Here is a 27,795-nt window from a genome sequence, read left to right on the forward strand (position 1 = left end):
TCAAGTCACTCCAGTATTTATTCATGCACAGCTTTCATGCAGGCTTTAAGTGATGCAGTGTCAGCAGATTTCATATTTCAACTTTCGAAACAGTGTTTGCCCCTGGATTGGTCTTATTTCAACTGGAGAGGCTTGTTTTGCAGCTCATTGTGTATAGTGACAAATAGCTGCAGATCCTAATGCTCTGCACAGCAAAGGAAAGCCCTGCAGCCATCTGTTGCAGTCAGGTTTAGTGTCTCTCCACCAAGCACGCCTCAACCTGCCTCCTCAGCACCTTTCAGTAGTTTGCACACATTATTCCTCACATGTGGAGCTGCTCACAAGTGTGTATTTACACCCCGTTCAAACCAGTGTTGGCAGGTAGACCCGCCGTCTGCACACATGTAACATTAATCTGATGATCCCGTTGCAAAATACCACCAACCAGCCTCCACCTTTATCTCCCTTTAAACAAGTGTTTCATTGTGAGAGGCTGATGTGTCTCTTGTGCTCGCTGCAGATGAAACTAAAGACCTGATGAACAGCTCCAGCAGAGCCTCTGTAGTCCTGATCAGAAGAATATTCACGCTGAGGTTGAGAGGCAGCACAAAGATGGAGAGCACACTCACGATCCCTATCATTATGTTCACCCCCAGGCAGGGAAAACCCCACCACCGCCACCCACACCGGCTCCTGTGTTGTGAGTCCACATGTTCCTCTGTGATAAATGTCATGGGTGCACCTCTCTTTGTCCTTCCCTGCTCCTGTCCTCCCCTCGGTCCGGACAAACACCCGGGGGAGGTGAGGACAAAGTCTCCATGGTGACGCGCCGACATCTGCACGCTGTTCCAGGAATATGCTCTGTGAACGGTGCAGCTGCTCTCTGTTTTCTCTGGGTCAACACACTGAGCCGGCTGCAACGACGACGTCCCAGGATTCACAGGCTTGAAGGGTGCAGATGACGCCGGAATGAGGCTGCAGTCGTCTTTATTGTCAACTCCACGTTTCTCTTTGTGTGTCCTCTCCCCCTGATGTCGTCTGTGCAGGCCTGTGCTGCTGCTGGTCAGGAGGATGAGGAGGAGGAAGAGGAAGGCCATGGCCCAGCAGGGGCTCACAGCTATGGGCATGGGGCTGAACAGGTTGGGCAGACAGCTGACCAGGGAGTCGGTTGCGTGCACACAGGCAACAGCCCACACTTCCTCCAGCTTCCATCGCCACCTGACATTGACGGCAACGATGACCCACACTGACAGGCAGCAGAGGTAGCCGACAACATGAGACAGCCTCCCGTCTTCGTCTGAGTTGTTGGTGTCCTCTTCCTCCACGTTTACCTTCCCGTCAGAGCCCACCGTCCTCCGAGGCAGCAGCAGTCGGAACAGAGTCTCCACAGCAATCAGCGGTGTGGTCAGGAGCAGCACGGCTCCGTAGGTGTGGCTGAGAAAGAGCAGGAAGCGCAGGGCGATGACATCCCCTAGTGAGGTCAGTTCAGTCAGCCAGGACTCAAAGATGCAAAGGAAAGTCAGAAAAACTGTGGACACAAAGAGTCAGAAAGTTACAGCAGTCGCCTTAAAACAGAAATAAAAGGGCGACTTCAAATCATAAATAGACTTTTTCTCTAAGGCACAAGCTCCAAAAAGCTTCTCATCATGCAACTCAACCAACACCTACTTAAAAATCAAGAACCTATGTCTGATTATTTTATTATCACTAAATCTGCTATTTTTTTTCTTGTGTGGGCAGTAAGATTTTAGAACAAAGTGAAGCTCCAAATGTCAAAGGTGACATTTTAAAGTTACTGTTTCTCGATTTTAGTGAAAGTTTGCAGTCACAGAGTCGAAGAAACTGAGCAAATGTTCACAAATTAGAAGCTAGAATCAGGGCTTGCTAAGCGTTGGTGCTTGTTGCAGTCTTGTTGTTGTTGCCATCAGTTTACAAAGCAGTTCATGAAATCAACAAATGCCACACAATTTAAAATCCTCTAATGCATCTAAATACACGTGCTCAGGTGCTGTACTTGCTGTCAGTACGATTTTTAGTGACTTCTGTGTATTTATTTAATTTTATAAGAGTATGTATGAGTTGTCTAATAGGAAAATTGACAAACGATATAATTTTTATCTGTGGAGACATATTCAAAGGCCATAAATTCCACCATAAATGCAGTTAAAGTCTAAGCAACAAGCACACCGTGGGTCACAGCTTCACCCAGCAGAGCAGCTGCTGCTGTGATCACTGCTGGCCCTACGTACAGCCACCGCTCGACCTTTAAAAATAACAAGAAATGCATCATGTAAAGAGCAACAGCATCTCTCCTTTCCCCCCTAAACTGAAAGTGTCTGATAACTGTCCTGGACCAAATTTACTCTAGTTGGCACATGGAGCTTATTGTCTTTAAAAGAAGTATTTGCTGCTGTTGCCAGTTGAATGTTTGGAGCCTGTTTTATCTCTGACCTTCACTGTTGGGTGTGGTCAGAAACAGGTTCTGGTACACCTGTGATGACACCCATCAGGGATGGTCATAGAGCATAGCTGTACATTACTGCAGCAAAGTGGGAGTTAAACCACTTCAGGTCAGCAAAACTGATACAAAATAAGAGCCATTTGGACCATTAGAATGACTTTTAATTTGATCCTTCATGTATATACTTCTGCTAATTCTTAAGAGTGATGAATGCAGGATTTTGAGTTGAAACACAGTACTATAGATAGTTTTATTTTCGACAGAGCCCTGCAGTGATCAGTACAGTCCAACTAGTCGTACTCACCTGTGACCAAGAAGTCGGTGAAGATGAGGAGGCAGCAGCAGCAGAAGCTGATGGGGCTGTAGGAGGCAGCCAGAGAGGGCAGGAACAGAAGACTGCAGGCCAGTTTACATGCACACAACACCACTGCTCCTTCCAACACACCATCCATGGCTGCAACACAACAACACACACGGGTCACCATATCAAGAAACAGGTTCTCTTTTAGCCTCGGGGTCGAGGAGCTCAGGAATGCCTGCTACTCTCCTGACAGCAAACCTCCTACCCTTAACAGTGGTAAATGCTCCTGTAACATTTCATAAACTTGCATAAATGTTTTACACAATCATCCCTGTTCCAGTGAATGTTTCCACCTCGTGGTTCCAGATCAATATTTCATTGTGTACATTAGTGATGAACCCTGGACCAGACAGTTGTGTACAGTTGACCAGAATGAAGAAGCTCAGGAATAAGCTCATCTGTCAGCATGTGTCACATTGCACTATTGCATTACACATTATTTTAAAACTCCTCGCTAATGTGCAAATCTTCAGCAGATTTGTGAGCTCAGACTCTGCTGATGTGACTGACTGCAAATATGACCCTGACACTGAATACTCAGACTGGTTTAACTTGTTCAAACATCTCCACCGTCTCTCTTACAGAAGAAGATTTAAGTTCCATTTGACAGAAAAAGAGATAAATCTACATTTTGTGTGTGAAGTTCATTAGTTCTTACCTGTGCTCACGGGAGCCTACAGAGCAGCATGTCAATATGAGCTTCAAATGCTTCATCCGCTTGCTTCACCTCCCCCTTCGCTCCACCCTCACGGGGATAATGACCCTCCCTCCTCCCCCCTCGCCTCCCCCTGCACCTGGCCTGGGGAGGTGAGACAGCATGTGCATCTCAGAGGGTGTGGCACTATTTGTACAGACAAGAAAACCAGTCCAACGACTACCTGGCTAACAGTGAGGGATGCATAGTGCATGTCTGCATCTGAGAGACCTGTTGACATTAGTAAAGACACACTAGATGAAAGATGCATGATGTTCAATAAGAACGTGCAAACATTTCTGCGTTACACCCAACTTGTTCAAACTACAGGATGTTATTTCAGAGGTCACAGTAAATACATGCAGCCAGGATCTCTTATAAAGCAGGATTAGATGGTGTACAGCCAATATTTAATATCAGGTACACAAATATGATCAATTTGTGCTTTTAAATGTTCCGTTTGATCCTGTTGTTCCCATTTATGAAGCACAAGTGACTGTTTATCGCTGTAGTTTCCTGTTATAGCTTTTGTTACAGACGGGATGGTCCTGTTTAACCAACAGGGGGGACTTGGACTGTACATTACTGCCTCATTGTCTCTGCACTATGGTTACATCTAAATACAACACTAATGATGATAAGGACAATTTACTGTCACTTTAGTTGTATATCATGTTCTGAATACCTGTCATGGAGCTTTTGATTCTATTATGCGACATTATGAAATTATGAATGTTTACGTTTCTTAGCACTTCTTGTTCAAAAAGAGCTGAGATTAGAAACAATTCATTCTAGATGTGCAAGAAAGCTCCAAAAGATTAAAAATGTACCTTTAAATTAAACTTTTTAGCCAGGATGGATCAGAAAAACAGACATTTGAATATTTGCATCTCCGTGACAACGAGGCAAATTTCATCTGCCGTGGAAGAGCTTGTGTTATGATCAAAACAAGCTCTATTTATTAGTTTTCCTTCTACACGGGTTTCTTCTGGAAATAAAAAGATTCTGATCTGATTGATAATGCCTCTTTAAAGTATAAATTAAGTGCAGTAATTAAGTTACTTGTTTTAAACTCGATCCAAAACAGGAACCTCATAGATGTATGATAGAGTCCTACTGATTTAAAGTTTACAAACTGCATTTTCTTTACATAGTTTACTGACTTCTAGATTCTTCTAAAAAATTTTCAAAATAATGTTTCTGTGAGGTTTGGAGGCCTATTTAAGCCTGTGTCCTTTTTGAAATAATTATTCAATAGCAAGGCTTTAAAGATCTTATAAGTAGTCATCTGCAAATGCTTACACTTCCACTACCAGTCAAAGGTTTGGACATCTTCTCTTTTAATGATTTTTCTTTATTTTCATGGCTATTTACATTGTAGATTCTCACTGAAGGCATCAAAACTATAATCGAACACATGTGGAATTATGTAGTAAACAAAAAAGTGTGAAATAAGTCAAAGCATGTTTTATATTTTAGATTCTTCAAAATAGCCACTCTTTGCTTTGATTACTTCTTTGCACACTCTTGGTATTCTCTGGATGAGCTTCATGAGGTAGAAGCTGAAATGGTTTTCCAACAGTCTTGAAGGAGTTCCCAGAGATGCTGAGCATTTGTTGGCCCTTTTGCCTTCATTCTGTGCTCCATCTCATCCCAAACCATCTGGATTGGGTTTAGGTCAGGTGACTGTGGAGGCCAGGTCATCTGACGCAGCATCCATCACTCTAAATAGTCATGAAGATAAAGAAAAACCATTAAATGAAAAGGTGTGTCCAAGCTTTTGACTGGTAGTGGATGCTGAGGAATCATCAGGTCAAACCACGTCAGGTCACTGTTCTCCAAGTCTGCTGTGCCTCTTGGTAGTTTCTTCATTTGAATGCATTTTGCATTCTCCGTCTGACTCATGACACAGATATGAGAAGAGTTTTGCATCTTACATAGGTATGGAAATGTAAGATTTGAATGTGTTTGAGTGTGTGTGTGTTTTATGTGCACAAAAGAAAGCTTCCACATTGATCACTGGCAGTAACTGGCACCTATGGATGAATTTTACAAACCTTTAAGATACAGACGCATTTGACTTCATGGATAAAAGTTATTTCTGTTCAGAAAAACAGCCTTTTAGACTGTTGTGGTTGATAACAGATCCACTGATAATTTACACTTGAAGTGATAATATGTTCCACTCAGTTGCTCAGTTTAATACAATGCACTAAATCCAAGCTTAGAGAGGTGCTGATTCACCTGTGTGGTCATTATGGAGGCTTTAGTTTGTGTAGCTGTTGAATTTGATTACAGTAACCACTTAATATCCACTTGTTTACTAAAAAAAAAAAATGTTGGGTGCAACGTTGTGCATAATGACTCAAGAAGACAGCAAAAATGGTAAGAAAGTACCCTTTAGTCGCGTACACACACAGATCAAACTAAGGACCTACTACTGCTGTTTTATTGGTATCTTAAAATGTGTTTTAATGCTTTTAAATGTATAATTTGTCAAAAAATTATTCAGAAATAGCCTCACCGATCTAAAAAGGATGTACTGCCTTCCAAAGCAACCCTTGGGCTGTATCAGCACAGCTTTAAAATAGGGACAAACTAATAAATAATTTGATAATTAAATGCATAATCTGTTTATTTCTTGAGATCTACTGGAATGACTGGATATCATTAAAATGTCAACTAAATAACCATCCAGATTTAATAACAACCACCTTCTAATTAGCTAAACAATAATAAAATGAGCTTATTCAAAAATAGTTTTGATTGTGTTCATTTTATTGAGATAATCATGACAGATGTTTCTTTTTTTTGGCAATATATTCAATTTTATATGGAAAATAACAGTGTGGAAAGACCTCTGAGCTTGTGATGAAGGGTATCTTTTTAAACTTGAAAAAAAAATGTAGGGAAAAGGAGAAAACATACACTGGATGGTACAAGGGCAATGGATAAAATGTTTAAACTGAGACATTTTATTGTTGTAAAAATGTAAAAATATCACACAGGACTGAGTTGGATAATAGACCAACATAACTAGCAGTTAATACAACAAAGCAGGGCTAGTTGAGAGAATATACTCGAGGAAATACTGCTAGTAATTAAAAACATATCAAATAAAAAATGTACTAAAACCTTCATTGAGTCTTGCATAGGTTTCCATTTGAGTTAAATCCAGCAGGCTTCAGCTGTGGCAGCAGTGCCACCTCCTGCTGCCTGCTGAGCTCAGCACACTGCATATTAGCAGCCTGTCATGCTGCTGCTGAGAGGATTACACTTCATATTTACTGTACATGCCAGAGGTCTGGGATGTACACACACCATATTAAAAAAAAAAAAAAAGAAACAAGACAGCTGCATGCAACAAACCCCCACCATCACAATTACGCACTTCTTCTCTATGGTGGCTAAAAAATGCACGTTTTCTATTTTTAAATGTTTATTTTACAATATTGTCAGTGATTTTTTTAGAGAAAGTGAGCTTTACGCATGCAATAATATATCAATACCACACCAGGAAAGCCTTGTTAAATACCAACTCCACATGCACACACGGAATTTGCGAGAAAAAAAAAAAAAACATCTGCACGTAAAGAAAAAAAAAATCGCCAAATTACAGGGACAGAAAATGGGTTAAAAAACCGGTTCCAGTGCTGCGTTTCCACACCGAACGATCCTTTCGCCTGCAGCACCCAGAAGTGAACAGCAGGCGACCCGGAAGGTTTGAAGTCCGACTGAGAGCGAGCAGAAAGGAGAGTCTAATCCTTTATATAAAAATAATAATAAATTAAAACCCATTTCTCCTGCCGCTGGTTCAGGTATGTTCTCCTCTCGATGCTTATTCTCTTTCTGCGCTTTCCTCTCTCACGCTGCTGCTCCGCGTCGCTTCGTTTCCATTGAAGTCGTGCAAAAGTTGCAATTAAAAACAACAGCGTTTGCGGCGCGTAAATTCTATTTACAAAAAAAACAGAATCGCTTCTTTTTTTTCGGCCACCGTGGAAACTAAAAGCTTCCATAACGCGTCAGTGTGGCCGATCGACGTGTGGATTTATGGCTCAACAGCTGCAGAGCGTTCAAGCGAAGGCATGATGATTGTTGTAGGAAGTGTCAGGGCTTTTTTTTTTTCCTCCTCCTCGAGCCGGGCTATTCAAACCTGCAAATCAAAGTAAACAATCATTCGTACGCTTAATGCAAATATGCCACATGTGGACGCGTCGCGGCGGCGTTTAATTACGCACCCGCGGCTTTATCTGCTTATAATATTCGGATCTGCAGAATATGGCGTCCAGTGCTTATAAAAATAAGACAGGGCTGCCATTTTTGTTTTCCTTTTGTCTGAAATTTTTTAATAAACTGTCTGAGAATGTGGGAGAGGCGGCGGACAGACCGAGGCGCTGCGGAGGAGCTTTTTCTAGCTCGCCTTTTCTTCCAAGCTGCTCAGGTAAAGACTGAAAGAATCACCTTCTGGATCTTTTTGCTCGGGACGGAGGTTTAATTCAGCACAGCAGGTACAAAAAAAGGGGAAAAGTTAACCTCAACTTTTTCTTCAGGGATGACAGATGTTGCATTTTGAAGGAGATCTCACTGTAATGAGGTGTTTTTGGAGGTTTTTTAAAATAGTTTTCTGCCAACTACTAACCATCTGTTTGATTATTGTAGCATCTAACAGGTCAAAAACAAAGATAGTTCTGTTTATGTAATAATAGTAAACACATAATTAATTGCTTCTGGCTTGGTTGACCTTCTAGTTACCACTTTCTACCACAAATACCTGTATTATGTATGATTTATTTATAAATTAGAAGTCATTCATAAGATCTTTAAGCTTTCTATTTTTAAAAACAGTGTGTTTGTAATATTCTGCTCAGAAATACTCAGTTTTTAAAACATTCTTAGGTAGTAATATTATTAAGTTAACACATTTTTTACAACCTGGCAGCCCAAAAGTGATTATTTTAAGTTGATCTCCTGTTATTTAAGTGCCACATAGACCTATAAGACACCAACACATATTGTAGTCAAACATTCACTGGACATGATCAGAGCTCCTTGTCATTAAACATCTGCCTTAATTAATAAAACACAGCTCCAGTTTTTATATTCATCCATCCAGACTTCAAGACTCATTAGTAAAACCATTTTTAAAGGGCAGCTTCCTAGAAAAGACTGTTGTTTTGTATTAAAGATCAGTTTAATTACTTTGCAATGGTTAAAACTCTCATAAAGCAGGACCAGAGCTTAGATTTATATGCTGATTGGAGTCTTGAAGGTAACAGTGCAGAGGTGAGAACGTCAAACATTTAAGCGAATGGCTGAACGATTAATCGCTTTCAAAAAGAAACTACAATTGAACAATGCAAGTGGGAAATGGCAAAGGTTGCACTTGGCGTGTCTGACCATGAGTTTAAACCGTCTTGCAAATTTACACCGTCCTCCTTGTTTGACAGTCCAGTTTTTGTTTGGTATCTCATGCGTTAACACTCCATTACATGTTCTAAATCTGTTACACAGTGAATATTGAACTGAAGGTTGATTTTAAATAATTATAGTGCAAATCAAATCGCAACATCTGTCAGAAAGATCGAGTAGATTCAGCCTTAGACGAATGACAGAAAACCAGTATCAAATCATTGAACTATTTTGATTATCACTTGAAAATGTCAGTCATTTTTAAGCAAAAATGCAAATTACTGTCTGGTTTCAGCTTCTTATTTGTGACAATTTTGTGCTCTTTTTGATGATAAATCTTCGGATCTTCAACTGAGGCTGTGGGAAATTATAACTTTCACTATTTTCTGATGTTCTGCGGAATAACTGATAGTAAAAATGGTTCGTGTGCACCTCTAAAGAGTACTGGTCCACTCTCTAACACACCTGCTCCAGACATACTGGATGTACAAATGTTTTTCCAGCCTCCTGGAAATCACCCTGAAACTTCACGATTACAAGCCGTAACTGAAAAAAAAAGTCCTCAAATAACTAAAAACAATTCAGCCGTGACTCTACAGGTTGCAAAAGTTTAACCTGCTGGATGGAGGTCTGAGAACATGCAACACCAAACACAGCAACACACAGGAGCTGTAAGTCATATGGAGAAACTCGCCGTCATAGTTTGTTTTCTTAGCGAAACGTGTCACTTCAGAACGTGACACAAAGATGTCCAGCAGCAGTCAAACCCCCTAAACCTGCTCCCTTGAAGCCGAAAAGCTTCCAGGAAGTGAAACTGATCCCCGCTGGCATCATTAGAGAAATATTTTGTGGGGTGTACTGTACGCTCGTACCCCTGGACGTATCGGATTTGTTTCTCTTGGCTCTGAGATGTGGACTGTGTTATGCCTCCGCTAAGCCAAACAGACTTAGGAATGGTGAAGTGTGCCAAAGCATGCAATGCAAAATGTTTTAAAAAGAACTTCATACGGGGTTGAAAAGAGAAGTTATGGAAAGAAAAGCTTTCAGATCACAACTTGAACAGTCAGAAACTCTCTGTCTGCATTGAAAATAAGAAAACTTCTGTCCATCTGGTCAAACACAGCCACTCGATCGAGCATTGTGCTTAATTCAAGCCTATGCAGATCTTTAAAAGACAGTATTTCCTGCTGTCATCTGGCAGAGATTAACCCTCCTGTTGTCCTCATTTAAGGGCACCAAAAAATATTGTTTCCTTGTCTGAAAAAAATCCAAAAATTCAGCATTCCCCAAATTTTTTGAAAATTTGCAAAACCTTCAGTAAGAAAGTTCCAATTATTCCTTAAAAGTTTCCCTTAAAACTTTTATTTTTTAAAAATCCCCCAAATTTGGCAAGAAAAATCTTGTAAATATTTTCCAAAAATGAGTAAAAATCTTCCAAAGAAATCCTAAAAATATTTAGTGATTACATATATATCAGAAAAGCTTCTAATATTTTCTTGAAGAATATTTAGAAAAAAATCTACCAAAATCCAGCGAATTTCGCTGGATTTTGGTAGATTTTTTTGTGAATATTCTTTAAAAAAATTAGAAGTTTTTACATTTCTTTTTTTTCCACCAGAAAATGTCCAAAATTCCCCAAAATGTTGAAAAAGTGGAAATTTTCACTGTGAAAATATGTTTTTTCCCCCACATTTTCAAACTTTAACACGGTTCACTTTGACCCGCAGGACGACACGAAGGTTAAAGACAAATACAAGACTAACTGCTGTTTCACTTACAAATAGTTGTTTCGGTGCAGCATCTTCATTAAAGTTCTTCCATGTCTTTAGCTGAATTACTGACCTTTCGGCTTTTGGCTACATCATGTAGGCCTCGCTGTACTCTGAAGTAAAACTGTGCGACGTTTGTCCTGTTTCCCATCACACTATGGGCCCCATGTGTCAGGAGAGCGACAGATTAAGATCTAAGCCACATCACTTTAAACAGCCCTGTTTTCTCTGATAACCGTTGTGGAGGTTTCCCCTCACTAGCTGCTGGGGCCATGTGAGAGCATATCTCTCAGGCTACATGCCCATCATGCAGACATGGTGGTTGAAAATCCTCAGAAAAAGCTACTGGACTCCCTCACGCTATTACCAGTGATGGGGAGTGAGGAAACAAAATGTTCTTGCACTGTTGGGAACGCGGGAGAATGAATACAGAATGTCTTTTTTACAAAAGGCTCTATCACAAGACTGAGAGAAGTGTTTTCAGATTATCACATCAAACGGTCAGCTGCTGCATGGGTGGAGAGCTACTGAGAAGTTTTTAACTGCTGTTTTCTGCAATAACAACAGATTCACACATAAAAACACACTTTTGAGGGAATATCTCACAATAATCAGGAATAAATAAGGCAAAATTTTACAGGTCACAGGTAAAAAACAACTATTACTAACATGGTTACACTTATTTTTTTCAGATTTTCCTTTAGTCTTTTGTTTTTTGCTTTGCCAATTACAATGCGGAACACAAAACATTTTTAAAAACCACTCACCTATATAACGGGTGATGAAGTAAATGTTGCTTCATTGAAGTCTGACTACACACATGTTCACAGTCTGATCAGCCTTTAACTGCTGGACACACAGAGAAGCTGCTTCATCCTGTTTATGACCCCCTTGTGTGTGTTTTTTTATTTCAGGATGGCTGAACCTCGCTTTAACAATCCCTATTTTTGGCCTCCACCTCCTGCGATGCCCGGCCAGGTGAGTGACGGTGATATTCACACTTTATTCTGCACATTTTAACACAAAGCCATCGAAATATTTGATTGTACAGTTTCTTGGAAAAGATTTTTTTATTACTTTAATAGTCTAAAGAAATAGTTTCACGCTTTAAGAAATGCTGAGGGAACATCTGTCTGCAAAATATGAGGCTACAGGGAGCAGATGTTTTAGCTTAGCTTAGCATAAAGACTGAAAACAGGTGGAAACACTTAGCCTGTCTCTGCTTAGAGGAAACAAAGCCCATCAGCACCTCTGAAGCTTTAACATGTCGCATCTTGTTTGTTTGAACTGTACAAAGTGCTACATGTGAAACAGACTGGTTGTGCTTTTACAGCGTGGCATCTTCTTATGGCCAAGAAATAAAATTCTCTGTAAGAAAGCAGAGAGATGAGAGGATACTTGTTCCTCCTCGCCGTCCACATCTGAGGCCTGAGGCATTGTCTTTTCAGGTTATCCATATGTCCACTTCACCCTAAAATAAACATCTCTCTCTCCGTATTTTTCTTCACATTTTGGCACAAATGCTCTCTAGAACTTGAGTTTCAACTGACTCTTGGTGGTCAGAGGTCACTATGACCTCATGAAACATGCATTTGGTCATTGACACGCCGATTATGAGGAGATTTCACGCAAATGCCTCATAAGGTAAACTGATTAAGTGATAATATTTCATATCCTAAAGGTCACTGTGGTTTTATTGGCCATCACTGAACTTAGAAAAGAAGAAGAATTTTAACCAAATTTCACAATTACTCATTTGGTGACACTGATCCTGGGAGCCCACTTTGAAACTGTGGTGATTGTATAGTTAGTCTGTGCTGCTGGGAGAGCGCTGCCTAACAGGTTTGTCCAAAATCTTCCATAAGTGTTGTATTGGGTTGAGAGGTGGTGACAGCAAAAGCCAAACTACACTGCCCGACCTAATAAGTGTCGCACACTCTAACATTTTGTTGGACTGCCTTTAGCTTTAAGAACGGCACTCATTCGCTGTGGCGTTGTTTCAATAAGCTTCTGCAATGTTACAGCATTAATTTCTGTCCAGAGTTACATTAATTTTCTACAAAGATCTTATCATCACTTCATCCACCTCTCTTCTTACCCTGATGCACCCATCACTTTGGACCGACCACATTTGTTTATCGAAGGCGATAGTTCTCCACTATCCTTCAGGTTTCATAAATGCAACTGACAGTTCTCAACCTGATTTTAGTATTTTTAGAAATCTCCTTAGTTGTTTTCTTTGCTGGATGCAGGACAATAATTTGACCCTTCTGAGACAGATTAACATCCTTTTCATGACCACAGGATGTGTCTTCCTACATGGTTGTTTCAGAAATGAGAAGCTCCTCACTGCATCAGCTAGGGTTAAATAAGTTGTTGCAGCTGAAACGTATTCATCACTGCAGTAATTATCCAATGGAAGGCTCAGTTAAATCCAGGTGGCGACTTATTTTTTGGCCAGGCAGTGTATGTAACTCACATCATTATCATAGTGACCCCTTGTGTTGTATGGAGGAGGATACTGTCATCCAACAATCAGGATAGACCTATTTGGTTTTAGCATAAAGGTGGTAACTTCGAACAACATTGTATTGATTCTGGTGATTCTAAATTGTCTGAAGGTGTGAATGTGAGTGTACTTGTTGTGATAGACTGGTGACATCACCAGGATGAACCCTGCCTTCACCTGAAATCAGCTTGAATAGACTCCAACACCCTTGTGACCCTACAGAGGATTAAGCAGTGTATACATAATGGATGGATGGATGTGTTGATTCTCAAGAATTCATACATTTCTAAAATGTCAAAGGTCAAGGAGCTGATTCTAGTTAAACAGACTGAACAGAGATGTGACATGTTTAGAGCTTTAAAGGTGCAGACAGACTGTTTTCTTTATCTTTGGACTGAGCTAGACCGTCTCTGTCACCCTTTTTCCAGCGTTTATGCTAAGCTAAGTTAAGCTGTCTGCTAGCCTAGGCTACATAGTGTACAAATGGAGTGGTATAATTATAATTATAATTAGAGTGGTATCAGTCAACCCTTTCCTCTTTTAGTCAAATGTTCCTCCTCCATTGACATTTTCAAGAAAAGCCAGAAGACCGGCATGTACTTATTTACCTTTGGGTGCTCTAAATGGTCTCAATATTTCATATTTATTTTTATTTTAGAATTTTATTTTAGGAAGCTGCTATCCTTTTTGCCTGTCTTTAGTATTTTATACTACTTTGATTTTACAGATTTTATGCTTTCTGATCACATGTAAAGCACTGTAAGAGTCTGCTGCTCCTTGGGGTCCAAACATATATTTGCGGGGTGACTACATTCAGGCCTAGAAAACAGTATAATAGGTGAAATTTACAACTGTTCCGCCTTTCATTGCCTCTAAAAATCCTTTAAATGAGACCAAGCTGAGACACTTGTGTGATGATGTGATGAGGGGCTCAAAAGCAGACATGAGCCAAAAGGCTGAACGGAACCACTGGTGTAAATGCAATCATCAGCTCTTGAACATGTTTTTAATGAAGTTTTGGCTACAATGTCAAGCATCAGCCATTGGAGGGAACCATTTCCTCATAAACTGACACCGACTGAACTGATGATGGCTGTTCTCTTGTCACAAACGTTGTTTCCTGGCTGTCAGCTGGATAACCTAGTCTTGATCAATAAAATCAAGGAGCAGCTGATGGCCGAGAAGATCAGATCGCCACATCTGCCTCCTGCTTCAACCCCTTCCCAGCAGCCCTTACTGGCTCCTGCGAGCCAGACGGAAGGCGGCCAGCACGGGATGTCCAAAGCTCAGCAGATGCAGGTTCTGCACAGCCACAGCCCGTCTCAGCCCGACATCGCCCTGCACGCCCGCCCCGCCTCCAGCTCCGTCACAGGTAGACATATCTGACAGCAGGATTGTTTCGCCACAGAAACATAATGAGAAAACATTTGGCCTTAACTGTGAGAGGAAACGACTGTGATGCAGGCTTTTGTTTAGAAAGTGCAGCGAGTTTTCAGTTCTGGCTTGTAGATGACGATAATATATGCAAAGGGCCTGCAAGAAAATTCATGCAAAGCTTTGCCGAAAATACTGAGCGCCTAATAAATGGAGCTAAAAAAAAAGCACATGTAAGGGTTCCTTTGCATCCTGTTCAGTCAATATAATGAATGAAATATTAACACATTACTGCTTTTTCTTGGTTTTACTGTTTTATCGTCTTTATCTTATTACTTTTCCATCATTTTATTGTGTATTCTTACACAGCTCTGATGCTCTCACTTAATATATTTCGTCTCAGTTCTGTAGAAGGTAAAGTGTGTTGTATGTACATTTTATATATATGCATTTTTTTGGCATCTTTGTCAGGTCGTATTCTGGGAGATGTAAACTTGAATCTGGATGATAAGGCAGCTATAAAAGCCAGAGGATTATGGGAAGACTGGCATCTGCGTCAACTCATAGATCATCCTTCCAGGACAAACCACGTCTCAGGTAACCACGCAGTTCTCATTATGCAGAGATTGTTGTCATACTTGTCTACAGCTCTGGGTTTTAATTCATTGTGATGAGCTGGAGGATGTGGACCAACTAGACAAAATCATTTAGATAGTAATATTACTCTGACCTCATTTCTCTGCTATTATATTAGTAGAGTTTTAAGGTTCATGATGGAGTTAAACTTACTTTGTTTTGATCAAAGTCTCATGTTTATTTTTTACCTGTGGTTTGGGCTGAACTCTGTTTCTGTGTCCTGTAGAGGTCACTGTTTATCAGCTTTAATATAAACCTGCTGCTGTTTAACCCTGGTGTTGTCTTGCGGCTCAGAATTGACCTGGTTTAAAGTTTGAAAATGTGGAAAGAAACAATATTTTGACAGTGAAAGTTCTGATGTCCACATTTTCAACATTTTTGGGAAATCTTTGAACATTTTTTGGTGTAAAAAAAGAAATGTTAAAAATGTTTCTTAAGAACATTCACATAAAAATCAACCAAAATCCAGCAAATTTGGCTGGATTTTGGTAGATTTTTATGTGAATGTTCTTAAAGAAAATATTAGAAGTTTTACTGATATATATGTAATCACTTTAGATATTTTTAGGATTTTTTTGGAAGATTTTTACACATTTTTTGAAAATATTTACAAGAATTTTCTTGCCAAATTTGGGGGATTTTTTAAAAATAAAACTTTTAAGGGAAACTGTTAAGCAATTAATGGAATTTTCTTCCTGAAGGTTTTGCAAATTTTCAAAAATTTGGGGAATTTTTTTGCTGAATTTTTGGATTTTTTTCAGACAAGGTTGTCCTTATTTACGGGCATTTTTTGGTGCCGGTAAATGAGGACAACAGGAGGGTTAAGGTGTTAGAGTTCAGGCTATTTCTACTGCTCAGATAATTTCTAAATTTCCCTAAAAGCTTATTTAATTGCAGCTGCTGGTGCCAATTCAACTTCTATCTATTTTTTTATGAAACATACATTATCTATAGTTATACAGTACCATATGTCTGTCAACCATCTGCAAGGAGGACGTGACAGTTTGCCTGAAATATCCCAGAAATGAATCATGTATTTCCAGATCATTTCTTATCACAGTTTTAATGTAAACTAACTGACAGATTATTGATAGTACAGGATGGCTGAAAGGAAACACAAGGACAAGTGTGCTACGATAAGATGTAGATTTAAGTGAAATATAGAACAATGTCACTTAACCCTCTGCACCCACTGGTAGGCTGGTTTTAAATGCATGTCTTGTTGAAAAATCAACAAAATTACACCATTCATCAAAACCAGCAACGGTAAAAAACTGAAAGAATGTCAGATTTTCTTTCTAACTTTCTAACAGTCCATGAACATTTCATCTGTGATGTGTGCTTCTATCATGAAAATTAAAAACTTAAATTTGTGATATTTCATCAGAATCCCTTTATTCTACATGTCTCATTTAAAAATTTGCAAAAAAAAATTGGCTTGTTGCTTCTAACCGCATTCTGTAAAAACTAAAAATTCTGTGATTCTCACCACAACTGTGAAGCTAATAGTTATCGACCATTGACCAGCAGTCATGTCATCAAAATTCAGGGACCTTTTGGCTAAACTGCAGGCAGAGTTTTCAGTAAGTACAAACAGGACACAGTTATGGAAAAATGTAATTAAATATGTGTAGTTGTAGAGCCAGCATTTTTTCAGTTCTGATAACACTTGTTGTATATGTTGATTCCAGATTGTTCCATTTTTTTGTAAGACAAATGATCAACTTTAATTTTTTCTTTTTTTTGACCTATCAAATTACACCTGTATCATTATATTGTACAGGAGACATTTCTGACCATGGTTGATTTGTTTCCAATGAGGTGTAGGACTTGTTGCTGCAGTTGGAAATTAGTGGCACACTGAGCAAAAATGCTCAGCACAAGAAGATGTGATCTGCCAAAACTAAGCCTTCAGAAAGAAATAAACTTAAACTGCAATGGGCAGGAATCTGGTGATAGTCAGAAACGGCCACATGAGCAAACCACACGAGCACAGATCTATACATACATGCTTCAAATGCACACACAACACTGACTTAGCAATGTTACTTGATGCAGTAACCTGTAAATAGACTTCTTAATCGATGAGACATGCACACAAACCTGAATTTGTAGAACAGCCAACATGAGTGCCTTTTCTCTGGAATGGCCTCTGACTGGCCAATGAGTCCTGGTATGGAATGGATTTTCTAAAGCCTAAAAAGGAGCTGAGAGAAGTCTAGTTTTCTATGATGCTAAAAAAAGACTGAACACCTGAGCCAGAGAGACAGTTTCTTACTTAATGTGATTCACCATCATTAAGATGTTATCAGATCAGAGCAACTATGCACACAAGATCAGTCGTGTTGTATTCATTTCATGGCTACTACAGTGGAAACATTGCTCAGCATAGTAATTCTGGTAACAATGTATCAAGGTCAGTATATCAATATATCATGGTTCCTCTATAGCACTGAACATAGAACAAAATTAGTTCCTCAAATTAGTTTCTGGAATTTGAGTGTAAATGTTTTGACTGATAAATGCTGGAAACACTTTTTACATCCCTTATTTGTAGGGATGTGGAAACATACCCATGCCACTTTTATCTCATGTCCTTTACCAACTATTTCCCCTTGGCTTTGTCTAGTTCCTGTACCGTATAAAGAATATTCACTTAGCCTGGTTCTAGATCTTTAAAATAATGAGCATTTTAATGAATCAAACAATCAAATAAAATGGCAAATACTGACATAAATCAGATTTGTATTGTAAGCGCCATTTTGCAGTCTTATTATGATTTAAGAAATGATCGTCTTTGGTGCTGAAATGCATATTTTTGTAAAGTGAAATGGTTAAATTGTTCGACTTAATTATTATCCTGTTAGGCTTCCGTAGGCTTGTAAATGCAGCCATGAAGAAGAATGTGGCCGGAAGTTGTTGTGTTTTTGTTGCAGTAACGAGCGGGTACGGAGCAATACGGTAGTTTTACCGTTGTCATTATCATCGTCATCATTATCGTCGTTCTTGTGATGATGTTGCTTAATAGAACGCGTAAAACAATATCTCGTCCCTCGTTCATGAAGTGGAAATGCATAATTCAGGCGTACTTCTCTAGTCAGTCCAATCCACACAACATGAACAAATTTTCAGGATTATGCCAGTTTTTTGTTTGGTTTGTTTGATATGTCAGAAACACTTTGAGGGAATTTCTTCAAACATTCACTTGGACTCAAGGATGAACTCATTTAAATTTGGTCTAAAGTGAAAAATCACTGCGATGTCACAAAACACATTGTTGGCAGTAATTTCAGAATTCATCCGCTAGTTATGACAAGATTTCATAATTTCCAATAGGATAAACTGATGACATGTTATATCCAAAAGGTCAGTGTCACATATTGTTCCGCAAAAACACTTTATTTAGCCATTATTTAACTGAGAAACAGATGGAGAGATTGTGACTGTATTATACATTTAGTCAGTCACTGAATTGGTGACGCTCGTCTTGGGTGCTCACCTTGAAACTACGGTGATTGTAAATATTTTTCTGTGCCGCTGATGTGTGTGAAGCTTCTACGTTTAGAATCTGTTGCTCCTTTGCAGCAGCATCCGTGTTTATTGTGTGCTGTCATGGCTACAAGTTTGTGATTAATCAGATTCAGCTTTACTGACGAAGCATGTGAACACATAAAGAATTTGACTGTTTGACTGTTTTTGCTTCTCTCAATGAACTTGCACACTTTATAGTCTTTGCTACATAGAGCCAGGTGACAAAATAAAGAAACAAGGAAAGCATTCAGAGCGCAGTACTCCGCCAAGGCTGCTCAGTCGTATCATTTCCAGTGGAAGAAATCTTGAAAAAATTTGTGGCACGAATCATGGCAATATAGAATGTGGCCATTTAATATAGATGTACCCACCAACAAAATGACTTTGTGCTGAGCACAGGCGTGTGTTATGCATGTGTACGTTATGTACAGATACTGAATTGTGTGACCTAAATATGTAGCAGGCGGCAGGAATTGATGGGACTCAGAAACACCCCCACAATTTAAGATAAGATAAGATAAGATAAAGTTCTTTATTTCTCCCCACTCCAGGGGAAATTTACATTGTTACAGCAGTTTTATTTACAATATATACAAGGGTGGCAAAATTTTTAACAGAAAAAATAAAAATAAAAATAAAGTTTAAAAGTGCAAAGATGTGCAGTGCAAGAATGTCTGTGCAAATTTTATGGTTTGGGGTGGTAATGATATAGTCCAGTTTATGTTAACATCAGCCAGTGATGCTGATGTTGTAAAGTCTTATAGCAGATGGGATGAAGGACCTGCGATAGCGATCAGTTGTTCCTTGTATCATTTCCGACAGATACGTCCCGATAAGTCCACAGCAGTGGATTTGTAGTAGGATTACAATCATGTGATCATCAGCAGGCAGCTGATGTAGTGTTCACTTGTTGTCATAGTTACAGTGACATCGTGCCGCTATCTCACAATGATACGGAAATCTTTAACAAATCCGTGGATCCAGACTATAAGCTGCATCACTGCCTCTAATCAGTTGGTCCTTCTGTCATTTCTGACCTTCCATGAAGGAAATCCGTTTTTGATTAATGTTGCATACAGACAGATGGACAGACAGACAGACAGACAGACAGACAAACATACGCTGATCGTCACATAACTCCACCGTTCCTTGGCGGAGTAACAAACAGAACATAAAGTGAGGTGTTATTAGAGCACATTCAGCCAGAACAGCTTCTTTGGCATTGATTGGTTCCAAGTCTCTGGAACCCTGCTGGGGTGATTAAACAGCATTATTCCAAACTATTTTCTCTCATTTTATGTTTTGATGGTGGTGGAAAGCGCTGTCTGACAAGGCAGTTCAAATCCCTTTGGATTGATGCTCAATTGATTTGAGATCTTATGACTGTGACTGCCACCAATCATGATTCACATGATTTTAGCACTCGTCAAACCATTTAGTTGCTCCTAATGCTATATGGATGAATTTAATACATACATTTAATCAATAAAATGAGCTTTGTCATTCTTGAAGACATTCCTCCCATCAGAAAAGAAATATTTCATCATAGGAGAAGGAGGATCACTGAGTACAACTTTACTGATTTCCAGTGACCTCTAAGCAGACAAGTGGATTTTGTTAGCACAATGCCCCCCAGATTATAGTAGCACCACCAGATCACCCTTTTAGTAGGGGTCAAGGATTCAGGTTTTTCCTTTATTTTGTCATCTCTCTGTTTGTTATACAACTCTGGACCGACATGGATGTGAGCTGCAACTGAACTAGTTTGCAGAGGCATAAAACACCAAAATGGTAATTCTAGTTTGTGCCGCACTGCAAAGGAGGCTCATTCCAGTCATGTCCTTGTCTTCACTTTCGCACCCATCAGGTGTGGCGTTGGCGTCCAGAACAGGCAACCTCAACACCTCAGAGATCATCACCCCCACCACGCCCACCTCGAGCAGCCACAGCCGCCTGGGTGGAGCCCCCACCCCACACCTCATCTCAGGGTTAGCCTGCGGACACGGGGTGGAGCATGGGAAGAACAACGGGGGCCTCGTGGGGCTCCTCGGCCCTCCTCCCAAAGAGGAACGAGGGCGTAAGAAGATCAAGGCAGAGAACGGATCCTCTCTTTTGGTGGTTCCCTACCCCATCCTCGCCTCAGGCAACGACCAGTCCTGCGTCACCATTACTGCAAAAGAGGGGAAAACCTACAGGTAAGAAATCAGTGTTTTTATACAGCCGCTCTTGACTTGTAAATGAACAGGGGTTCAGTCGATGCAGCAGGTTTGAAATTGTGTCAATAAATCTACAGAAGAGAATAAAATAGAACAAAATTGAACCAAAAGCTCTAACATATAGAAAAGGTTTGACAACAAAACGGCATCCTGTATTCCCTCAGACTGAGGAAACAAAGAATAAAAACCAGCTCTGGATGTTCGCATCTTTATCTTTTGACATCACAATACTTGCACATCATGTAGTCACCTGTTCAGCGACTAACTTAGAATCATAGTGAAGCAGCTAAACTGGCAGCCCTCACAAGAGAGTCGAGACAGAAAACAGAGCTAAAAGAGAGTGAAAATGGGTTTTACATTCATCAAGTGTCAACTACAGTTACTCCATAACTGCTACAAGTGTAAATAAACTATTTCACCATTTAAATTGACCAGGTTCTGTATTTCCACTGTCAAAAGAAATATCATGTTGATTTTATAAATACAGCTTACCTGCATGCAGTTTCACTATGACCCATCTGTGTTTGATGTGATGCCTTAGTTAAATGTTGAAGTTCTTCATGAATTTGAAATAGTATATTGCTTATGTTGCATATCTAACTATTTCTAAGTTGTGGCATTTCACATGGTTTCCTATGTTCCAGCACCAGTACATATGGTTTGACATTTTCAAAGTGAGCATATGTGCAAAGAGGAATCGATGGCAGCATCACAATTTCCACACTTTGTATTGTTCAGTAATTCTGCTGGAAGACACAATTCCACATACACACAAAATTTTTGGTACCCCTTGGCTAATGAAAGAAAAACATCATTTTTGTCCAGGCCTGTTTCATGAGTTTATTTTTTTTAAAATAATTCTGTCGAACCACGGTTCAAAAGCAATGTCTGATTTTCATTGCTTAATTTTCATTTATTATTACTTTTGTCAGATTCAAATGATTTCTGTGACCATTGTGGGTTTTTCTTTCATTAACCAAGGGGTACCAACAATTTTGTCAGTGTGTACATATTTCCACTTCTACAGTGAACGTGTCTATATGCTCGTCTCTCTGTGCAGCTTCCTAACGTGTTCTCTCTCTGTGTCACCGTTTCCTTCATGCAGGTGTAAAGTTTGTCCGCTGACCTTCTTCTCCAAGTCAGACATGCAGATTCACTCCAAAACGCACACAGAAGCGAAGGCTCACAAGTGTCCTCACTGCACCAAGTCCTTTGCAAACGCATCCTACCTGGCCCAGCACCTGCGCATACACCTGGGCGTCAAACCCTACCGCTGTTCCTACTGTGAGAAATGTTTTCGCCAGCTCTCCCACCTGCAGCAGCACACCAGGTCTGGCTTCTGAAATAACTACAGTGTGTTTGAAACAAATGGTTTTGTCATACTGTTATCTACTGTTACGCCCAGCCTAGGGGTCACTGTACGTAACACGAAGAGGCATCCTTCCCCTGGTCCCAAGCGTTTCCAACACATGTTTTCGCATAAAATTTAGGTGTTTATTTCTCAACAAATTTTAAGAACTGAAACAATGGGGACTGGTAACTGAAAGCGACAGTGAGCAAAACCAAAAACAACAAACAAAACGCCACTAAGCTATTAACCCAAAACTAATCTGCCAAAAACAAAAAGGTAAAAAGAACAACAAAGTCTAACCTCCCTATCCTAACTTAAACATGAGAAAAAAACGGTTAAACAAAAGGTGGCTGCTCACTGCGATCACTCAATATTAAATCTCTAAATCACGGCTGATCACTGGAACCCAAGTGTGCTGACGTGTAGGTTGGAAGCAGGGTAGGATGTAGCCACGCCTTTATATCGCGGTCTTCCTGGTACAGCCAACCAATCCAGTGCCGAGCCGTCATCCTGGCGACCAACCGTAGCCGTGGTGCGGCGCAGCCCTATTTGCATACATGATAGGGACATAAAAAGGACACACGCAGCACAGGAAGCTACGATAACGACCGCAGTCGTAACACCCCGTTTCCCAAGAATAAAATACCCCCCCCTAAGGTATTTAATTCAAATAGGACCTTGACAGAGTGTAATCTAAACTCTGCTCTATAGATAAGACTAGCACAGACTTCTTGTGCTTTACCCACAAGTTTGCACTGCAGCAACAAAGACCAAAATTCTGTTGGCCATTTTAAAGCAGCGGCTATACAGCCAACCAATCCAGTGCCGAGCCGTCATCCTGGCGACCAACCGTGGCCGTGGTGCGGCGCAGCCCTATTTGCATACATGATCGGGACATAAAAAGGACACACGCAGCACAGGAAACTACCATAACGACCGCAGTCGTAACACTACCAAAACTGTGCATAAGACCGCTGGAACTTACTGTTTTAATGACATGCTTCAATAACATACACTACCAGTCAAAGGTTTGGACACAGCTTCTCATTCAATGCTTTTTGTTTATTTGTATTGTTTTCTACATTGTAGATTAAAACTGAAGATTAACACTTTTTTGCAGCACACTTAAAAAAAAATTGTTGTTTTTACGATACAATTCCAGCAGCTCTGGTTGCCAGAATGCTATAACATTTTCTGCATTCGTGGTAAAAAAAAGTATTGATGTTGTTGATTTTAGGGTTAAAAATGTGCTTTATTCTATATTTTACTGTAAAAAAAAAAAGAAAAAAAGATTTTACCTTTAAAAATTTGAAGATTTACATGAAAATACTATATAAAATAAAATGTGTGACCTATTATAAATATTACAGCAATTTCCATTATCAGCACAAGAGTTAGGGTATTTAACATTAAATATATGTATTTTTGGCAAAAAATTGCGGATAAAGCTGTCATAAATATTAAAGTATATATCCGTTATTAACACAAAAGTACATAAATTTGACCAGTAACAAATTGTATTTTTTACATTGCATTTTTTTTACATTATACATTACGTTACACGTTATTTGTTATAAATATTGCAGCATGTTTTCCATTACCAGTACAACAATATGTACATTTAACTGGGAAAAACTGTATTCTTTCGGAGAATTAAATGCAAAAATTATGGTATTGTTACACATATTACGGCATTTTTCCATTAAAAATTGTTCAGGACTTGGGAAAAGTTTTTTTTTTTTCTGAAAAAAATCCAAAAAAAAAAACCACACATTTCTCCTGATTAACGTATTTACAGTGATTCAGTGTTATATAAACGGCATCATATTTTTACTGTCATGGTTTGACAGTTTTTCACCATAAAATGTACAAAAATTTTTTTACAGTGCAGGAGTTGACTTTAAAAGTTGTTGTGTCCAAATTGGTCATTTACTTTATTTGTACTTTTCAGCGTTGAGTTATTTTTGAGAATTTCAAACTCGAACAGGGATGTCAAACATGCGGACCGCAGGCCAAAACGGCCCACCAGAGGGTCCAATCCGGCCCGTGGGATGATTTTGTAAAGAGTAAAAATTACAGAAAAGACATTAACTGCAGACTGTAAATTTGTAGAACTATAAATTTAATATAATTTCTAGACAAGTTGTTTTGATCATAAAGTGAAATATTGCTCATTGTTCTTTTGTTATTGTGTCTCATTTTTGTCATATTTTTCTTGTTTTAGTTGTTTTTTGTGTGACTTTTGTCGTTTTGTTTCTTGTTTTTGTCGTTTTGTTTCTTGTTTTTGTTATTTGTTTCTTGTTTTTGTCGTTTAGTTTCCTTTTTCTAGCGCTTGTATTTTTTGTCTTATTTTTCTCATTTTGTTTCACTTTAGTCATTGTTTTGTGTATCGTTTTGTGTAATTTTTAGTCTCGTTTTCGTCGTTTGTCCATTTTTTTTGGTGCTTTCTAACTTTTTGCCTAATTTTTTGTCTGTTTTCTGTTTTGTTTCGTGTTGTTTGTCTCATTTTTTGTTGTTTTGTTCTCGTTGTCATTTTGTGTCTCATTTTTGTCATATTTTGTCTTGTTTTTTTGATGTTTTTTGTCTTTTCTTGTCCGACTGTTGTTGTTTTGACCATGACTAAATGTTTTGTTCCTTTGTAGACATTGTGATCTGTAAGTTGTAGTGTGTAAATGATAAACTGAGGCATATTATTGCTGAAATTGAATTTATTTTTCTGAAGAAACTTCAGGTTGTTCGTAATGTTTTGTTCATTAAATGTGAACATTTGAAGAACATACTTTTTTGCACAAAAGCAAAGGAAAAATTTGGAGTTGTATGGGTTATTGTGGGTAATTTAACTGGTCCGACCCACTTAAGATCAAATTGGGCTGAATGTGGCCCTTGAACTAAAATGAATTTGATGCCCCTGCACTAGAAAATTATTTTGTCACTTGACTCATTCTGTTCCCTCACTCATATCTCAGAGAACTGCAGATTTTTTAAAATGTTTTTTAACTTCTTGTCCGACCTGTTTCAACTGCATTCTTTTGTTGTGTTTCAGAATCCACACAGGCGATCGACCGTATAAATGCGCCCATCCAGGGTGTGAAAAAGCTTTTACTCAACTTTCTAATCTGCAGGTAAACCTGAGCTGTTTTATTTCCTCTGTCTGTTTTAACTTTCAGTCCTCCACTGGTCAGTTTCATGACAGACTGCGACTTAATTCCTTTTGCCTTCTGCCTGAAGATCACTTTGTTTTTTTGTTTTCAATTTTTTTTCAACACTGAAGTCTCACCAGAGGCAGCACAACAAAGACAAGCCCTTCAAATGCTCCAACTGCTACCGTGCCTACTCAGACTCTGCCTCGCTGCAGATCCACTTGTCTGCACACGCCATCAAGAACGCCAAGGCCTACTGCTGCAGCATGTGTGGCCGGGCGTACACCTCAGTGAGTTCAAAATCCAAGCTGAGTCCCATTTTTAAATGTGAATACGTCTAAAGGTGTTGCTTTCCTCTTATTGTTTGCAGGAGACGTACCTTATGAAGCACATGTCTAAACACGCAGTGGTGGAACACGTCGTGTCCCATCACTCCCCTCAGCACAGGACAGAGTCTCCCACCATCCCTATACGGATCTCCCTCATCTGAGCTCCTCACCCGTTTCCTGCCCTCCCACCAGAGACGTTTTCCTGTCATATCGCCGCTCGCGTCCTCGGACGGACCACACGACCCATAAACGGGTTCCAAAAAATGTGCCAGATTGCCAGTATTTTGTGAAGAGGTGCTCTTTTGACGAGTATCTCCTCCTCCTGTCTTGCTGACCAGATAGTATTATCGGGGACATCCAAAGATGATTTCTCAGCACTTTCAGGCCTGAACTTTACAGGCCTAAAATTTCTTTTTCTATGTGACTTCATAGAAGAAAGGTATTGCTCCAGGCAGCTACATGGAAAAATCTTTTTGAACTTTTTTTGTTCCACGGATTAATTTGTCTTTTTTTTAATATGGTCCTTTACTTTCTTTACTCAAGTCTTTGCAAAAAAATATATATATTTGCATCAGAACTAGTCTTCCATTAGCTGGATGGCCAAGTTAACATAAAGGTGAATGCTTATATAATGTGTATTCATGTGTATTGTGCCACATCATGTTAGTGTTTCATCAATCGTGTGGCCATAAAAGCACAGATTCATAATGTTTCAACATTTTTATTGTAGCAGCTTCCTGTTGCCAAGCTCACTGACCAGGATGAGTGACTTATGATCAGATGGAGAGATGTGTTTTTAATTGTCAAAAAGTGTGTTCAAGGCATTCCCTAAGTACTTCATTTATTCTGGTGAAGGTTTAAAAGTGCTAAAAAAGGAGCACTGTTTTAAACTATTTCATACCAAGACAATAAATGAACCTCAAAACCACTGAATTTTAAACTGTGATGCAGTGAATGTAAGCTTCTGCATTCAATAAAGTGTTACAAGTAAAACAAAAATATGTTTTTAGAAAATTCAGTTAAAACTGAAAATATATTGATTCACATTCGTTTGTCTTGCCAAATACATATTTATGGTTGCTGCTTTTATTAGTCCATTTGTATTTGATTAGATGCACAAATAAATGAAATTGAAGACCTAAACCATGTGCAGACTGTCCAGAAAGAAGTTAACAATAAGCTTCCTGGAAGAAAAAAAAAGCATTTTGAATATAGTTTTTTCCATTGATTTATGGATGAATATTTTTCCATTTTATATGCATATAGGCCTTAACTTTGTTATAACTCTAGGGTCCATTCTGTTGTTCACTTTGCATTTGCCTTTTATGTCATGGCATGATATATACTGTAAATAAACTATATCAACTGTCAACCCATTTTTTAATAAATAGCTCTATAATTTCAGCTTTCTTCTTAGTTTTCCTATAAAAATGTTTGTACATTTTACAGTGAAAAACTGTCAAACCATGACAGTGAAAATGTGATGCAGTTTATATAACACTGAATCACTGTAAATAGATTAATCAGGAGAAATGTTTGTTTTTTAGATTTTGTTCTCAAAAAAATGCACAGTTTTTAATGGAAAAATGCCATAATATGTATAACAATCAGGTAATTTTGCATTTAATCCTCAAAAAGAATAATTTTTCCCAGTTAAATGTACATATTGTTGTACTGGTAATGGAAACATGGCAACTTCTGCATTTATTACATGTAAAAAAATACAGTTTGTTACCAGTCAAATTGATGTACTTTTGTGTTAATAACGGACACATGCTTACTTAAAATACATATATTTAATGTTAAATACACTAACTGTTGTGCTGATAATGGAAAAATGCTGTATTATTTATAATAGGTCACACAAATTTTATTTTATATTGTATTTTCATGTAAATTTTTAAAGGTTAAAACTTTTTTTAAAGTAAAATATGGAATGATGCACGTTTTTTAACCCTAAAATCAATGATGTCAATACGTTTCTTCACCGCAAATGTAGAAAATGTTTTACCGTAATTTTACAGTAACATTCTGGC

The 27,795-nt window shown here is 38.9% G+C and overlaps 2 protein-coding genes across 8 annotated transcripts; one reads left to right on the plus strand and one right to left on the minus strand.

Moving 5' to 3' along the window:
• On the minus strand, nt 1–10,838 carry LOC111588029 (uncharacterized). 2 transcript variants are annotated; one of them, XM_035942853.2, is made up of 3 exons: nt 10,683–10,838; nt 2,745–2,894; nt 1–1,507 (listed from the first exon to the last, which is right to left on the minus strand). In XM_035942853.2, the coding sequence occupies exons 2-3, from the start codon at nt 2,890–2,892 to the stop codon at nt 447–449; spliced, it is 1,209 nt and encodes a 402-aa protein (XP_035798746.2). In that variant the 5' UTR covers nt 2,893–2,894; nt 10,683–10,838; the 3' UTR covers nt 1–446. The 2 variants fall into 2 exon arrangements, with proteins under 2 accessions (XP_035798746.2, XP_023153903.2); XM_023298135.3 differs by lacking the exon at nt 10,683–10,838 and adding an exon at nt 3,460–3,617.
• znf362a (zinc finger protein 362a) lies at nt 6,831–27,163 on the plus strand. 6 transcript variants are annotated; one of them, XM_023298130.3, is made up of 9 exons: nt 6,831–7,313; nt 11,588–11,651; nt 14,314–14,554; nt 15,028–15,153; nt 20,591–20,918; nt 22,045–22,269; nt 25,334–25,412; nt 25,562–25,720; nt 25,801–27,163. In XM_023298130.3, exons 2-9 carry the CDS (start codon nt 11,589–11,591, stop codon nt 25,918–25,920), a joined length of 1,341 nt encoding a protein of 446 aa, XP_023153898.1. In that variant the 5' UTR covers nt 6,831–7,313; nt 11,588; the 3' UTR covers nt 25,921–27,163. The 6 variants fall into 6 exon arrangements, with proteins under 6 accessions (XP_023153898.1, XP_023153899.1, XP_035798741.1 ...); XM_023298131.3 differs by having other exon boundaries at nt 6,832–7,313; nt 14,347–14,554; XM_035942848.2 differs by lacking the exon at nt 6,831–7,313 and adding an exon at nt 7,381–8,003.
• The last annotated feature ends 632 nt before the right edge of the window (nt 27,164–27,795 follow it).

This window comes from Amphiprion ocellaris, chromosome 5, assembly GCF_022539595.1.
Source record: "Amphiprion ocellaris isolate individual 3 ecotype Okinawa chromosome 5, ASM2253959v1, whole genome shotgun sequence".
Classification (NCBI taxonomy): Eukaryota; Metazoa; Chordata; class Actinopteri; family Pomacentridae; genus Amphiprion; species Amphiprion ocellaris.